The sequence below is a fragment of the Mus musculus genome, chromosome 3 (assembly GCF_000001635.26).
Source record: "Mus musculus strain C57BL/6J chromosome 3, GRCm38.p6 C57BL/6J".
Classification (NCBI taxonomy): Eukaryota; Metazoa; Chordata; class Mammalia; order Rodentia; family Muridae; genus Mus; species Mus musculus.
The window spans coordinates 90,475,936-90,491,570 of NC_000069.6; the positions used below are offsets into that span (position 1 = coordinate 90,475,936).

Genomic DNA, 15,635 nt, shown 5'->3' on the forward strand with positions numbered 1-15,635 from the left:
ACTGGTAGCATTCTCTTCTTTTCCATAGAAGAGCTTACCATTCACCGCCTCAACTTCTGAACGCCCTCCGCTGTCAGTGGGGAAAATTGCCTTCATCCCTGTTATGTCTTCTTATTGGCTGGCTCCTTTACAGGGCATTTTTCATTGGTTGCTGCGTTAACCAATAAACGCGCGGGACGGAGTGAGGCGGGAGCCTATCGCGCAGGCGTTTGTTGGGACACGCCGGCCAGACGTTTCTCAGCCAGCCTAGTTCTTCCCAGCGAAGAGCGGTTGTGTGGCCTCCATTGTTCAGGATTAAGCGAGCCATGAGGTAAGTGGACAGAGGTGCTTGAAAGTTCCAGCCGAAGTCTCGGGGGCCTGGCTGAAATGGAGTCGGAGGAACAAGGGCCTGCATCTGGGCGGCCGGCGGAAAGCCTGACCGCGGGGGAGTGGAGCAGGAGGAGGCTGGCGGACTCCGGGAATCGGGCCCGGAGGGGGTCGGGGCCCAGCAGGGGGAGTTGTGTTGATACCTGGGTCTCGGGGGCCGGGAGGGGATGGAGGAGAGGTCTTAACGGCCCAGGAAGATCTCCCTCCGTGCGCAATAAGTAGGCTGGAGCGTTGCGCAATTTTCTGGTACCTAGTGTTTGACCAATAGTACATGCCTCGTAACTGTTAATGCTGTATTAATAAATGATAAGTCACTTTACTGTGCATATTAGGACTGGTGTGCCTCACGATCGTAGGTTACCTTAGTAGGGGTATGTATATCAGGTTCTGAAACTCGTATTTTCCTGATGTGAGTTTTGATAAAATCCTGAATTAGAAGTGGGGTGTGGTGTCGAAAGCTGCACTCACAGCACTTGGGAGGTAAGGCAGGAGATACATGAGATTCCGTCTCAAAAACAAGAAAAAGGAAAAGTCCAGAATTAGGATGTCATTGGGCACCATTTGGAATCTGGGAGAAGAGAGCATGAAATATCTATCCACTTCTGTAGTTCGAGGCGGTCAAGGTAAGTCAAATTGAAATAACATTGATGGTGTGATGGAGACCTTTTTCAGCGAATTGAGAGTAAAATGTATGTATTTTTAGGGGTGACAGAGGACGTGGTCGTGGTGGGCGCTTTGGTTCCAGAGGAGGGCCTGGTGGAGGGTGAGTGTGGCTGTTTGCATCTTTGCCTTGGTTTGTTTCAGTAGAAAGGGGTTTGGAGTAGATTGTTCTATTTCATTTCATGAAAGTCACGAAAAGCATTTCTTTTCCTGATGTCCTACTAAGTGGATTTGACCTTTTGCTAAGAATGATACAGCTCAGAAACTTTTCCAATTCTTAAGACAGAATTGGTTGGTGCATTGTGTACCTCTCTTGTGCTTTCTGCTTGAATAACTTTGGGTTGTTTTCATGTTTCAGGTTCAGGCCTTTTGTGCCCCATATCCCATTTGATTTTTATTTGGTGAGTATTTTGGCTTTGGAGGACTTTCCTGTTCACTTATAGGTGTAGAAATGGAGCCCCCTTGTTAATGGAGTCAGATACTGTTTGGAGTAGGATTCAAGAGTGGATCTTTTCTTTGTTTGAGTGAGGGTCTTCTGTATGATTGGCTGGCCTGGAACTCTATGAATACTTACTGAGTTGACTGCAAATTCACCATCTTCCTCCCTCAACCTCCTGAATGTTGGAATTACAGTCATGCATTCCCACATCTGGTGTAAATTTTTATTTACTTAGTATGAGTGCTAGAGATTTGAACCCAGGACCTTGAACATGTTAGATCTATATCCCTAACACCTAATTTTATTTTATTATTGTATTTATTATATGTCACTATCTACTTATAGGTATAGCTACAGGTATAACATGGCTCTAGTGGAGGCTACAAATTTTTTCCAGTTCTTGCATAACGGTGCACATCTGTCTGTAATTCTAATTTCCAAGGATCTTATGTCCCTGTTGATTTCCACAGGCTCATGCACACAGGATGCATATGCATTCACTGTGGCACTCACACATACACATAAATAAATATTTAAAAAAACAAGCCAGTTCACCAGTCAGTCTTTAAAGAGACTGTAATCCTTTTGTAATCCCAGAAATGGAAGCCTGAGCAGTAGGACCATGTTCAGAGTTCAAAGTCAGCCTGGGTTACTAGAGTGAACTGTCTCAACAAAAACAAAACATAGAAAACAGAGTCAGCAAGGTAGGAAAAATAATTCCTTTACAGTTTCATTGTAATATTTGTCTAAAAAATGTCTTTTTAAAAAATAATTTTTAGGACTTATTTATTTTGAGACAGTGTCTGTATCTATAACCTTGGCTGGCCTGGAAATCAGAGATCTGCCTGTCTCTGCCTCCACAGTTCTAAAAGTGTGTACTATATTACATGGCGGATGGGTTATAATCAGTTCCTTTCTTTCTTCATTTATATTTGGATTTTTAGATAGGGTTTTTCTGTGTAGCCCTAGCTGTCCTGGAACTCAGAAACCCACTTGTGTCTGCCACCTGGCTTGCTTTTTTAAAAAATTTCATGTGTATGTATAAAGTACTTGCCTATATAAATATTTACCATATGTGTGCTTGGTGCCTTTGGAGGCTAGAAGAGGTGACTTGTCAGAGGTTGTGAGCTGCCTTGGGTATGCTAGGGATCAAATCTGGTTCCTCTGCAAGAGTAGCAAATACTCTTCACCTGCTGAGTTATCTCTCTGGCCTCTGGGTAATTTCTGTTTGTGTGTGTGTGTGTGTGTGTGTGTGTGTGTAAATAGGGTTTCATTGTACAGCCTTGGGTGGCCTATAATGTACAGAGATCTGCCTGCCTTTGCCTCCTGAGAGCTGGGATTAAAGATGAGGGTCATCACTGCCGGGCCTTTATTTCTTTTTATATAAAGGTAATGAGTACTCAGGCTGCTGTTGTAGCTCAGTTGGTAGAGTGCTTGACTGGCATGCACAGAGCCCAGAGCATTTCATATATCAGTATGAGGGTACGCACTAATAATCTAAGTACAAAGGAGGAAGACACAGGAAGATAAGATTACAGTCATCCTCAGCTACATAGCAAGTTCAGGTCAGCCTGTGATTTTATATAAGACCCGTCTCAAAAGAAATAACAGAAAAACAAGGTTTGCATTTGGACTTGAACATCTGAAGGAGGTGAAAACAAGTGTTGTAAGGTGTACTGGCTTTGAAATGGTCCCTGGGGAAAATAAAATTAAATGTAGACTTTTCTAGTTTTTTGTTTTTTAAGATATATTTATTTTAGCTGGGTGTGGTGGCACACGCCCTGGCTAAAATCCTGGCACTTGGGAGGCAGAGGCAGGTGGATTTCTGAATTCGAGGCCAGCCTGGTTTACAGAGTGAGTTCCTGGACAGTCAGGGCTATACAGAGAAACCCTGTCTCGAAAAACCAAAAAAAAAAATATATATATATATATGAGTACATCATTGCTCTCTTCAGACACACCAGAAGAGGGCATCAGATCCGATTACAGATAGTTGTGAGCCACCATGTGGTTGCTGGGAATTAAACTCAGGTTCTCTGGAAGAGCAGTCAGTGCTCTTAACTGCTGAGCCATCTCTCTGGCCCGTTTTTTTTTTGTTTTGTTTTTTTAATTCTAAAGATTTATGTGTGTGTGTCTGCATGTATGTGTACCACACACATGCCTAGTACCAGAGGAAGCTGAAGAGGGAGTTAGATTCCTTGGAACTGTAGTTAACTGGTGGTTGTGAGACCCATGTGGGTGCTGGGAACTGAACCTGGGCCCTTTAAGAACAGCCAGTGCTTTTAACTGCTAAGTCATCCCTCCAGCCTCTATTATTATTATTTTCATTATTTTAAAATGATATACTTTTATATACATTGGTGTTTTGCCTCTTTCTATATGTATATATGTACTATATATTATATACATATGCATATATAATCTGTGTGAGGGTGTTAGATCCTCTGGAAGTGAAATTACAGAGAGCTGTGAGCTGCCATGTGGGCACTGGGAATTGAACCTGGGTCCTCTACAAAAGCAGTCTGAGCCATCTCTTTAGTCCCTCTATATTTAAGAAGTTCTTTTTATTACAGTCAGTACTACATGTACACCACAGCAAGTGTGTGGTGATGGATCAGAGGACAACTTGTAGGATTTAGTTTTCTGTGTGGGTCCCAGAATTGATGACTTAGGCCTTTGTTGCCAAGCTATCTCACTGGGTCCTGTTTATATATTTTTGAGACCAGATCTCATGAAGCTGGTTTTGAACTGCTAGTTCTCCTGTCTCTTTCTTCAAAGGGTTGGGATTACAAGGATATAACAATTTTCTTTTCCTATTGTAGTATCAAAAAAAAAAATCTTATGTATTTTCTTTCTCAATTTTTTTTTTTCTTCCCAAGACAGGGTTTCTGTACTTAGTTCTGGCTGTCCTGGAACTTACTCCGTAGACCAGGCTAGCCTCAAATAACTCACAGAGATCCTTTTTTTAAAAGATTTATGTATGTAGCTTATGTATATCAGTGCCCTGTCTGCACATACATCTACACACCAGAAGAAGGAATCGGATCCCATTACAGATGGTTGTGAGCTACCATGTGGTTACTCAGAATTGAACTCAGGACCTCTGGAAGAGGAGGCAATGCTCTTAAACCGCTGAGCCAGCTCTTTAGTCCCTCTTCTATGAATTATTTTTGATAAATAACATGATTTGATTTCTGGTCTAGTGTGAAATGGCTTTTCCCCGGGTCAAGCCAGCACCTGATGAGACCTCCTTCAGTGAAGCCTTGCTGAAGAGGAATCAAGACCTTGCCCCTAATTCTGCTGAGCAGGTATGTGCTTTCCTTGGGCTGTGTCAAAAGCCTCGAGTTACGCTCTACCCTATTCTGGTTAAGGAGAGTGCTGTCTTGCCTGCGATTATAAGCCAGTGGTAATCACTTGAGGCCCTTAGGTTTGATTCCCATCAAGAATGCTGTCAGAGCCCAAACTCCTCTGGGTGTGTAATTATTCATCTTCCTTCTTATTGTATGTGGGGAGTCTGGTGATGATGATGACATTAAATATATATTGTGTGTAATTTTTGGCTTAGGGTATTTTTGCTTTGTGATGTTTTCAGGCTTCCATCCTTTCTTTGGTGACAAAAATCAACAATGTGATTGACAACTTGATTGTGGCCCCAGGAACATTTGAAGTGGTGAGTTTTTGATGACTTAATTCTAAGAAAGGGTATCTCTGGTGGTATGGAAATTTACTTGGCTCTTGCCTGTTAATCTTTCAGTTGTCTGTTATCCAAATTAAAGCCTAAAATGGAAAAGTACAGAGAAATCACTGGTCAGCTAGCCATGCCCAGGGCTCTCTGTGGTTATCTGGGGGATGTGATTTTATCATTGCTGCTTCCAAATCTGGGTATTTAGAAGCAGCTGAAATGGTTCTATGAGGACTCAACACCTTTATTTTCTTAAACTTACTTGAAATCCCTTTCAACAGCAAATTGAAGAAGTCCGGCAGGTAGGATCATATAAAAAGGGAACAATGACTACAGGACACAATGTGGCTGACCTGGTGGTAATACTAAAGATCCTGCCAACATGTAAGTGTATCTCTTATCTTTCTGCGTTGGAGATGGTGCACAGGGCCTTGGGCATGCTAGCTTGTCATGGTATGCCTGAAAGCACAGGGCTCCTCAAGGTTTTGAGTTTGTTACTGAATATGTAGTGGCCATAGCAGTCAGGTCAGTGTAGGTCAGAGGTTAGCAGGAGTCTCAGCCCACTCTTTTTCTTTTCTTTCTTTCAAAGATTTTAATGGATTTATTTCTATTACTGTTAAGGGTGTATGTATGTATGTATATGTATATGTATATGTATATGTATATGTATATGTATATGTATATGTATATGTATATGTATATGTATATGTATGCATACCATGTGCATGGCCTTGGGCTTATGGAGGTTAGAAGAGGGCTTTGGATTTCCTGGAACTGGAGTTACAGATGATTATGAACCATCAAATGGATGTTGGGAACTGAACCCAGGTCCTCTACAAGAGGAACAAGCACTCTTAACCTGAGGCATTTCTCCAGCCACCCCAGCCCACTTTCCTAAGCATTGAGATTAGATTTAAGGCTAGTAATAATTGAAGCCCAGATTCATTTGTTTATTTCGTCATTATTTGTGTGTGAATGTATGGAAGGAAAATAGCAAATATATTATTTACTTATTGTTTGTTTGTTTTGAAACAAGGTCTCACTATGTAGCCCTAGTTGTCTTCCAGCTTGCAGAGATCTGCTTGTCTCTATGTTCTGAGTGTTGTTATTAAAGGTGTACACCATCATACCAGTCTGTTTGTTTGTTGTTGTTGTTGGTGTACATGTGTAAGGTAATAGTGACGTACACCTTTAGTCCCAGCACGTGGAAGGCAGAGGCAGCCAGATATCTGAGATCGAGGTTACCTTTACACAGGGAAACCCTGTCTCAAAAAACGAAAACAAAAGAAAACCAAAAAAGAGAAAGAAAAAAAGATGTGTATACCCGAGAATTCTTATTCTGAGTCATTCAAATTCTGTCCAGGCTTTTATTACACTGGTAAGAGTGTTCATTCTAGTTGAGTAAGCTTCAGTCTGTGGGGTAGAAATAGAGATGCTAAGTTGTTTACTAATAGAGGAAATCGGGCTCAGCGGTTAAGAGCACTGACTGCTCTTCCAGAGGTCCTGAGTTCAAATCCCAGCTGCCACATGGCGTCTCACAGCCATCTGTAATGGGATCCAGTGCTGCCTTCTGGTGTGTCTGAAGACAGCAATGGTGTATTCACATACATGAAATAAATACATCTTAAAAAAAATAGAGGAAATCTACATGAAATACATTACTGTAACGTTTATGTCCTTTTTCTCCAATCTAGTGGAAGCTGTTGCTGCCCTGGGGAACAAAGTCGTGGAAAGCCTAAGGGCACAGGATCCCTCAGAAGGTTTGAATTTGAGTTTGTTGCTAAATATGCATGTAGTGGTGGCCACAGCAGCTGGTCTTACAAATAGTAGGCAGTGTGGGTTAGGGGTTAGCAGGAGTCTCTCCGGTATTCAGTTTTTATTTTATTATGAAAGGTGGGTTATGAGATAAACTTACACTATTGTTCCGGCTGGCCTCAAATTACATTCTTCCTGTCTTGGCCTCCCAAGTGCTAGGATCATAGATAGGGATGCACCACTGAACTCTTTTTTTTTTTTTTTTAATTTATTATTATACGTAAGTACACTGTAACTGTCTTCGGACATGCCAGAAGAAGGCGTCACATCTTGTTACGGATGGTTGTGAGCCACCATGTGGTTGCTGGGATTTGAACTCAGGACCTTTGGAAGAGCAGTCAGTGCTCTTACCCGCTGAGCCATCTCACCAGCCCCACCACTGAACTCTTGAATGCTGTTTTTAATTCAGAAATAACCCTCAGCTTAGAGGTGTATTGCTTGTGTGTGTGTGTGTGTGTGTGTGTGTGTGGTGCTGAGGTTGAACACCACACCTCTTATATGCTGGGCAGTCAGTTTGCCACTGAGCTTCATATTCAGGCCCTTTGTTGCTTGAGGTCTCATGTCCTGTCCTGTCCCGCTCTCTCCCCTACTTTTTTATGTGGGTAGGTTGGTCTAGTGCTAGAGATCGTCTCCTTGCTGCCTCCTTCTACTTAGTGGTATCCAAGCTCTTACTGATGTTTTGTGGTACATGCTTATTAACCCCAGTACTTGGAAGCATAGGCAGGAAGATCTGAAGTCTGAGGCCAGCCTTCAGTACATATACACATGCACATACATTCTTGTCTCAAAACCTAAATAACCCACTGCCAGAAAACTGACCTGTTTAATCAGATGTGGCACACCTATAACCCCAGCATTGGAAAACTTGGGCAGGGGATTGGTAATTTAAGGCCAGCCTGAACTGTATACATAGAAAGACCTTATGTCTCAAAACAAAATGAAGGCAGGGTTGATACAGCTTAGTTGGTAGAGTGTGAGTCTAGTGTGTGTAGAGTTGGGATCAGTAGTCAGCATTACATACCCCAGCTTTGCTGGCACATGCTTCTTTCTACTCAAGATGGGTGAGGTCGAGGGAGGAGGAATTCAAAGTCATCCTTGGCTTCATAATGTGTTGGGAGGCAGCCTGAGCGACTTGAGATCTTGTCTCAAAAGCTTGATGGCTCAGTGGGTTAGAAGTGCTTGCCAGCTAGGCGGTGGTGGCGCACGCCTTTAATCCCAGCACTTGGGAGGCAGAGGCAGGCGGATTTCTGAGTTCGAGGCCAGCCTGGTCTACAGAGTGAGTTCCAGGACAGCCAGGGCTACACAGAGAAACCCTGTCTCGAAAAACCAAAAAAAAAAAAAAAAAAAAAAAAGTGCTTGCCACCAAGCTTGATGACTTGAATTCATTCCATCAGACCTGCATGGTAGAAGGAGAGAACTGATTCCTAAAGGCTGTCCATTGCTCTCTATAGGAGTGTGAGTGTTCCCAGTCTCATATGCTCTAAATAAAACATAATTTTTAAAAAATTCAAAACAGAACAATTATGTTTTACATCTTGATTATTTTGTTCTTTTAGTTTTGACCATGCTGACTAATGAAACTGGCTTTGAAATTAGCTCTTCTGATGCTACGGTGAAAATTCTCATTACAACAGTGCCCCCCAATCTCCGAAAACTGGATCCAGAACTCCATTGTAAGTCTCCCCCCTCCCCATTGCTGAGAAATATGGGGGTGGGGGCTAGGAGGTACAGACAGCCAAAGCGTTGGCACTTTCTGGAAATGTTAGTATCTTGTCAACTGTAAAGGAGTTTTACCTTCCCTGTCATTTCTAGTTAGTTTTACCAGCTTCCTAGTGACTTGGCTGTTGTGGGAGTTTTTGCTATACCACTTTGGCTCCTGGCAGATGGAGCTATCTTTTGGATCTGAAAATGAAAGATACATTAGCTTATTTTTAAATGCCTTGGCTGCCTCAAAGGCTGGGTACTCCTAAACCTCCCCCTGCTACCTTATGCCCAGTCAGGAAAGTGGCCAGTGGCCACTCACCCGAAATCTCACAATGCTGGTTGGTATTCTCTTCCATTCCTCTCTGCATCCTACTGGAGCAACTCTAATTGACCTTCAGCATCTGGACATGCAGATTCCTGATTGAATCAAAGCATAGATAGAGCCCATCTCCAACATTTTCAAAGTCTTAAAAAGGATTACAGAAGAAAAAAAAATTGAAGAAAAAGATAAAAAGTAAAAGCTTGCCGGACAGTGGTGGCACACGCCTTTAATCCCAGCACTCGGGAGACAGAGGCAGGTGGATTTCTGAGTTTGAGGCCAGCCTGGTCTACAGAGTGAGTTCCAGGACAGCCAGGGCTACACAGAGAAACCCTGTCTGGAAAACCCCCAAAACAACAACAACAAAAAAAGTTAAGAGCACTGACTGCTCTTCCAGAGGTCAAGTTCAAATCCCAGCAACCACATGATGGCTCACAACCATCCATAATGAGATCTGATGCCCTCTTCTGGGGTATCTGAAGACAGCTACAGTGTACTCACATGTAATAAACCTTTGGGCCAGAGTGAGTGGGGCCAGAGTGAGAAAGAAAAAAAGTAAAAGCTTGTATAAATACTTGTGAAGGGAAATAGATTACTGGAAAAGATAAGTGTGTTGCATGTTTTCAGATTTGGCTGGGAGGAACAACAGTGTTTGGACAAATGGCTTGCTACCTTAGCCTTGCCACAGTTCTGGATGGGTATTGATTGGGATTGAATATACTGCACACATAATAGGAAAGTTTTTTTAGCCTGTTGTACTTGTCTTCAGTGGACATCAAGGTGTTGCAGAGCGCCTTAGCAGCCATCCGGCATGCCCGCTGGTTTGAAGAGAACGCTTCTCAGTCCACGTGAGTCTCATTGGTCGTTTGTATAAAATAATCTTTTCTGAGGAGTGTAGTGGCTTTGACCTGTAATCCAACAACTGTGAATAACAAACAGTACAGGCCCCCTACTCTCTCTGATAGAACTGCTTCAGATGTGATGTTTTTATCTAAAAAAAAAAAATATATATATATATATATATACACGTGCATATAGAATTTTGTTGTGTGTGGGTGCAGTGTAGTCTGAGTTCTCTTGTGTGAGTCTTAGGGATTGAACTCAGGTTTGTCAGACTTAGGGTACAAATGCCTTTCTTTGCTGGGCCAGCTGCTAGGCACTGTATATATAATTCTCTAAATAGTACAGTCAGTTTTGACTCCTAACTTGTGCAGAAATGTCAATATGATTTTATTATCTCTTAATTCCTGGGTCTCTTATTCAGAGTTAAAGTTCTCATAAGATTGCTAAAGGACTTACGGATTCGTTTTCCTGGCTTTGAGCCTCTCACACCCTGGATCCTTGACCTACTTGTAAGTAAAAAGGGGATGCTGAGGGTGTAGCCTGTGTAGAGTGCTTCACTAGTATGTGAGAGTCCTTAGTTCACTGGCCAGTACTATAAAAGGAACAGGGGTGCACTGGTGTCATCTTTGTGTAAATTTATTTATTTGTTCTGTACTTTCTATCTTTTTTGAAATAGGGTTCCTTTGTACAGCCCTGGCTGTTGTGGAACTTGCTTTGTAGACCAGGCTGGCCTCAGACTCAGGTCTGCCTTTGCCTCCATAGTACTGGGATTAAAGGCATGTACAAACACAGGAAGCTTCATTACTCTTAAACCTATCAACATCAGAAATTCAGTGAAACTTAAGAAAATTTTGGTCGGTCTTAAAGAGAGTATTCTGAGTTACAGGACAGTCAGGGTTACTTGGGGAGACAGGAAAGTCTGGGAGACTGGAAGTCCACTGTTTCACTGAGGTGTTAATACTCAGGGCAATCATAGTTATTGCTGTCAGCTTGTTATTGCTAGTATTCCTCATGACTTGAAGTTTTAGTTTGTTTGAGTATGGAATTGCCAGATGGTAGCACACCTACCAGACTTACTCTCTTCCAGGGGCACTATGCTGTAATGAACAACCCCACCAGACAGCCTTTGGCCCTGAATGTGGCTTACAGGTATAACACACTTCTCTGGGTTTCGGTTCTAAGCTGTTTTGTTTGCTTTCTAAGTGTCTTTGTGTTTCAGGCGCTGCTTGCAGATTCTGGCTGCAGGACTGTTCTTGCCTGGGTCAGTGGGCATCACTGACCCGTGTGAGAGTGGCAACTTCAGGGTACACACAGTTATGACCCTAGAACAACAGGTATTAAGACAACCACGAAATGAGTGGGGTTCTGGCCAGAAGGCCAAGGACCAGGGGACCTGTTTCACACGGATGTTAGTCATGTATAGTCTATTTATTTTGGCTCATTTCCCTCTCCTTGTTCTTCAGGATATGGTCTGCTACACAGCTCAGACTCTGGTTCGAATTCTCTCCCATGGAGGCTTTAGGAAGATCCTTGGCCAGGAGGGGGATGCCAGCTGTAAGTTATCTCTGTGGTGTGGTTCAGGGGTTCTGAACTATAGAGAAGCCGTATCTAAAGGTGGTCTAATATTAATGAATATAGCTTATCTTGTTTACTGGGATATTTGTATGAAGTGGGTTTTATCCCTGTTTCTTCTAGATCTTGCTTCTGAAATATCTACCTGGGATGGAGTGATTGTGACACCCTCAGAAAAGGCTTATGAGAAGCCACCTGAGAAGAAGGAGGGGGAGGAAGAGGAGGAGAACACAGAAGAACCACCTCAAGGAGAAGAAGAAGAAAGCATGGAGACTCAGGAGTGACCTTCCCTTTACTGTTTCTCCCCAAGGGAAGAGAGGCTAAGCCAGCCACCATGGGGCTTTAGATGGCGGCATTTCTGTGGCATAGGGAGACAGCAGGAAGGGAAACAAACTGAAAAGAAAAAAACGCTACTGTTTCGATAGTGGCCAAGCAGCTAGAAGTCTCCCATTTGTGACTGCGTATGCCCTCTGTCCGTCTGTGAGGAAGCAGAATGCCACACATTCCCAATATTTAAACCTAACCACTCCCAACCAAGTACTTTGTGTTGAAATGCTGTAAACGGTCATTGAGTATCTGGGAATTTTTTTTTTTTTTTCTAAGAAAAATGATTAAAGTACTTCCTACTAGGGCTTTTGGTTTTATTTTTCTTCAATATGTAGCAACTACATTTGGCTTCTATAACCTCAGTAGAATTCAAGTTGAGTCTTTTATTATAAACATTGAGATTGCTGTTTTAAATTATATAAATTGAAAGTAATAGATTCCTAGGATACCATTGTGATGGCTAATTTCTTCAGCTTGGCCTAAAATAACCTGAAATTTCTGCAAAGGATTAACCCTAAATGTGGGGTGAAAGCATCTTATGAGCTCAGTGCATGGACAGAATAAAGGGATAAATGGCAGAGTCCAGCATTCCCTTCTCTTGGAAGCTTGATCACCTCACATTCTCATGTCTCAAAATAGGCCCCAAAATATGCATCAGTGTGACCATGTCCTGAACCCTTTGAAACCATAATAAAATAAATTTTTTTGTTAAAATAACCAGTACAAGCATTTATTTAATAATGTTGAGCAATACTTAATATTAACATAGTCAAGCCAGGGTGGCCAAGAGGATAAATTATTTACCTTGACTTTACCTAAGTCCTCAGTTGTAAACAAAGTGGAGTTACAGGTAAAGGAAACTGCCCAGCCCCAGTAATAGGAGTAACAGGATGGTTAACACTGGCTGGCTAAGCCTGGAAAGGATGGCGCTTAAATATGTAACTTTTAAATTTTATTTTATGAGGATGGTTGTTTTGCCTGCATATATATCTGCATCATATGTGTGTGTGTGCTGGGCCAAAAGGCCAGACAAGGGCATTGGGTTCCCCTGGAGCTGGAGTTAGAGGCTGCTGTGAGTCACCATGTGGGCGCTAAGCACTGGACGCCATCTGGAAGAATCACCAGTGTTCTTAACCATTGAGCCATCCCTCTAGCCCTTAAAATATGTAGTCTAAACAAAAAAAAAAATCGCAAAAGCTTAGGACTCTTAGCTGTCAAGGCTCTGCCTTGACCTTGGATCCTCGCTATCTGGCATGCTCTCCTTGGGTAGCAATGAAGGCAACAGTTGCGAAACTTGTTAATAGGAGTTAACCTAAACATTATAGAGTGTAAGATGATCCTGGAAAGGTTATTACCTTCTGAGAGGAACTGTGGTGAAGCAGAGGGGGAGAAATAGGAGTATACTTTCTCACTAAATCTGGTGTTTTCTCAATTTTCTACCACACGATGCCTAATTTACTTAGTATTCTTTGGGGGAAATATATAGAGGCTTGAGCCCGGCACTCTGACACATGCCTATTATAATCCCAGCATTCAGGAGGCTAAGGCAAGAGGACATGTTTGAGGCCAGCCGGGACTACATACTGAGATCTTGTCTCAAGATTAACAAAACCCAAAAGGTAGAGGCTCTTTCTTGGATGGACAAGCTGTGATGGAGGTTCTTTAGGAAATAGTCCTGCCGTACGCATGTTTCTTGAGGCGGCTACATGAATGAGTACATAGTGCAAAAAAAATCAAAGGTCTACAGAGACTTTCCTGGAATCTTCTCGTGTCTACCAGACAAAGCCGTTGGAGAATTGTACTTGTATACTCAGGTCACGGGCCCGTGCTTATTTGCTTGGAGAACCAGGAGGGTAAACTCCTGAATCCAGCATAGCTCTCCTGCGAGCTGTTTCCTTGGCCACGCTGTGGTTTAACCGCCTTAGTCGTTCCTGTAAGACAGGAAGATGGGGAATCTAATGACTGCTGTAAAAGGTTTTAACTGAGTCCCCTCTGCCCCTGTCCCCAGACTGTTTTTTCTCTGTGTAGCCCTGGAACTTGCTCTGTAGACCAGGATGGCCTCAAACTCAGAAATTTGCCTGCTTATATGTCCAGCTGGCTTTGGCTCTTTTCAAGCCAGCCCTTTACGTTAAAATGGACTTGTAAATGACAGCCACTAGAAGTTAAGAATTAGAAGTTAAGAATTGGCACTTGTCTAGTTTGAGGCCTAGTAATGGGGTGAGGGGAATATGGGCCTTTATTATCAGATTAGTTAACACCACTCTTTTCCCCCATAGTTGCTTCACAGTGTTGAAGACATAAAGCAGGATAAACAAGAAGAAATTTTTTTGAAAGAGGGTCATGCTATGTAGCCCTAGCTGATTTGATAGTCCAGGCTCTGCTCAAAGTTCAAGCCATCCTTCTTGCCTTAGCCTACCAAATGCTGAAACTACAGCATGTACCACCATGCACTGCTGGGATTATTATTATTATTACTATTTTATTATTTTACCTGTGCATTCTGTAAAATATTGTTGACCAAGACAACTCGTCGCCTGGCATTAAGCAGCTTCTTAACATAGGGGTCCAGATCCAGGGCCACTTTCTGATCCTCATTGATCCGGCACAGTTCTGGGAAGAGGAAATGGGCAACCAACATCTAATGGCTCATTTTTTGTTCTTAGGGAATGGAAGAGAGGAATGGGATGAAAAATACTCTTGCAGTCTTGTGTGGGCCACAGACACCTTCCCTTCTTCCATTCTGTCCTAAAATATCCCCAGAAATTGGAGTCCTTGGGTAGTTCTGATATTGAGAAGCAAGTGACAGAAACTTAGCCTAAAACCTGGGGAAACAAAGTTCCCGAAAGTGAGATCAGGGATTCTAGGTATCCTGGCTGCTCACTCACCTGTAGCTAGGTTGTCAATTTGTTCCCGGAGCTCTACTTGGCTTTCTCTGCAAAGTGGTACAAAAGTCTACAACGGTCAGTGACTGGGACGCGGGAAACGAATTCTACTTATTCCCCAAATACTGAGACAAGCCAACCTCAACTTCAAGGCCTCACCCAGGCCCTTCCGCCTATTTACCCAGTCTCAACATCAGTGTCTCAAGAATGTATCTAGTATTTCTTCGGGGCCCCGCCCCTACAAAGCCAGTTCCCTAGGCCCCGCCCCCAGCAACCCGGTCCTGCACCTGACCGCGTGCACGTGAGAGTCGAGCTGCTGCACCGCGGGTCGCAGGAACTCCAGGAGCCCCTCGGCAAAGAGGTCGCGGCCTGTGGGCCCCGCCACTGGGGTCCCGGCCCCTGACACAGCAGCGGAACCAGCCGCGGCCATCGCGAACTGCCCTGACGCCCTCAGCCTGCCGCGAGGGTCGCCGGGAACTCCAGACCGCCGCTGTGCACCGCGAGAGGGCGCTTAGATATACAGCCCAGACGGCAGTGGGATAGCTGGGAAATGGAGTCCTCAGTGAGCCCCGGCAAGCGGGCCGGGACCAGAGCCTCTTCTTCCATGGGCCTGTAGGGGGCGGATCTAGACTTCTGGAGATAGATTGCCCTGTAACTATGTAAACCAGGCTGATCTTTTCTTTCTTTCTTTCTTTCTTTCTTTCTTTCTTTCTTTCTTTCTTTCTTTCTTTCTTTCTTTCTTTCTTTCTTTCTTTCTTTCTTTCTTTTCTTTCTTCCTTCCTTCCTTCCTTCCTTCCTTTCTTTCTTTCCTTTCTCTCTCTCTTTCCTCCTCCTCCTCCTCTTCTACTTCTTCTTCCTCTTCTTCCTCTTCCTTCTTTCCTTTTTAAAAAAGATTTATCATATGTAAGTACATTGTAGCTGTCTTCAGACTCGCCAGAAGAGGGCATCAGATCTCATTACAGCTGGTTGTGAGCCACCATGTGGTTGTTGGGATTTGAAGGTTGCTGTGTTTTGAACTCAGGAGCA

At 43.3% G+C, this 15,635-nt stretch overlaps 2 protein-coding genes across 2 annotated transcripts; one reads left to right on the forward strand and one right to left on the reverse strand.

Moving 5' to 3' along the window:
• Positions 1-265: 265 nt before the first annotated feature.
• Ilf2 (interleukin enhancer binding factor 2) lies at positions 266-12,444 on the forward strand. The gene is made up of 14 exons (NM_026374.3): positions 266-310; positions 1,070-1,129; positions 1,385-1,427; positions 4,669-4,773; positions 5,058-5,135; positions 5,429-5,531; positions 6,842-6,907; positions 8,519-8,635; positions 9,755-9,833; positions 10,250-10,337; positions 10,916-10,977; positions 11,048-11,162; positions 11,292-11,382; positions 11,524-12,444. Exons 1-14 carry the CDS (start codon positions 306-308, stop codon positions 11,682-11,684), a joined length of 1,173 nt encoding a protein of 390 aa, NP_080650.1. The 5' UTR covers positions 266-305; the 3' UTR covers positions 11,685-12,444.
• Positions 12,091-15,078, reverse strand: Snapin (SNAP-associated protein). The gene is made up of 4 exons (NM_133854.3): positions 14,897-15,078; positions 14,613-14,659; positions 14,219-14,337; positions 12,091-13,658 (listed from the first exon to the last, which is right to left on the reverse strand). The coding sequence occupies exons 1-4, from the start codon at positions 15,037-15,039 to the stop codon at positions 13,557-13,559; spliced, it is 411 nt and encodes a 136-aa protein (NP_598615.1). The 5' UTR covers positions 15,040-15,078; the 3' UTR covers positions 12,091-13,556.
• Between the last annotated feature and the right edge of the window lie 557 nt (positions 15,079-15,635).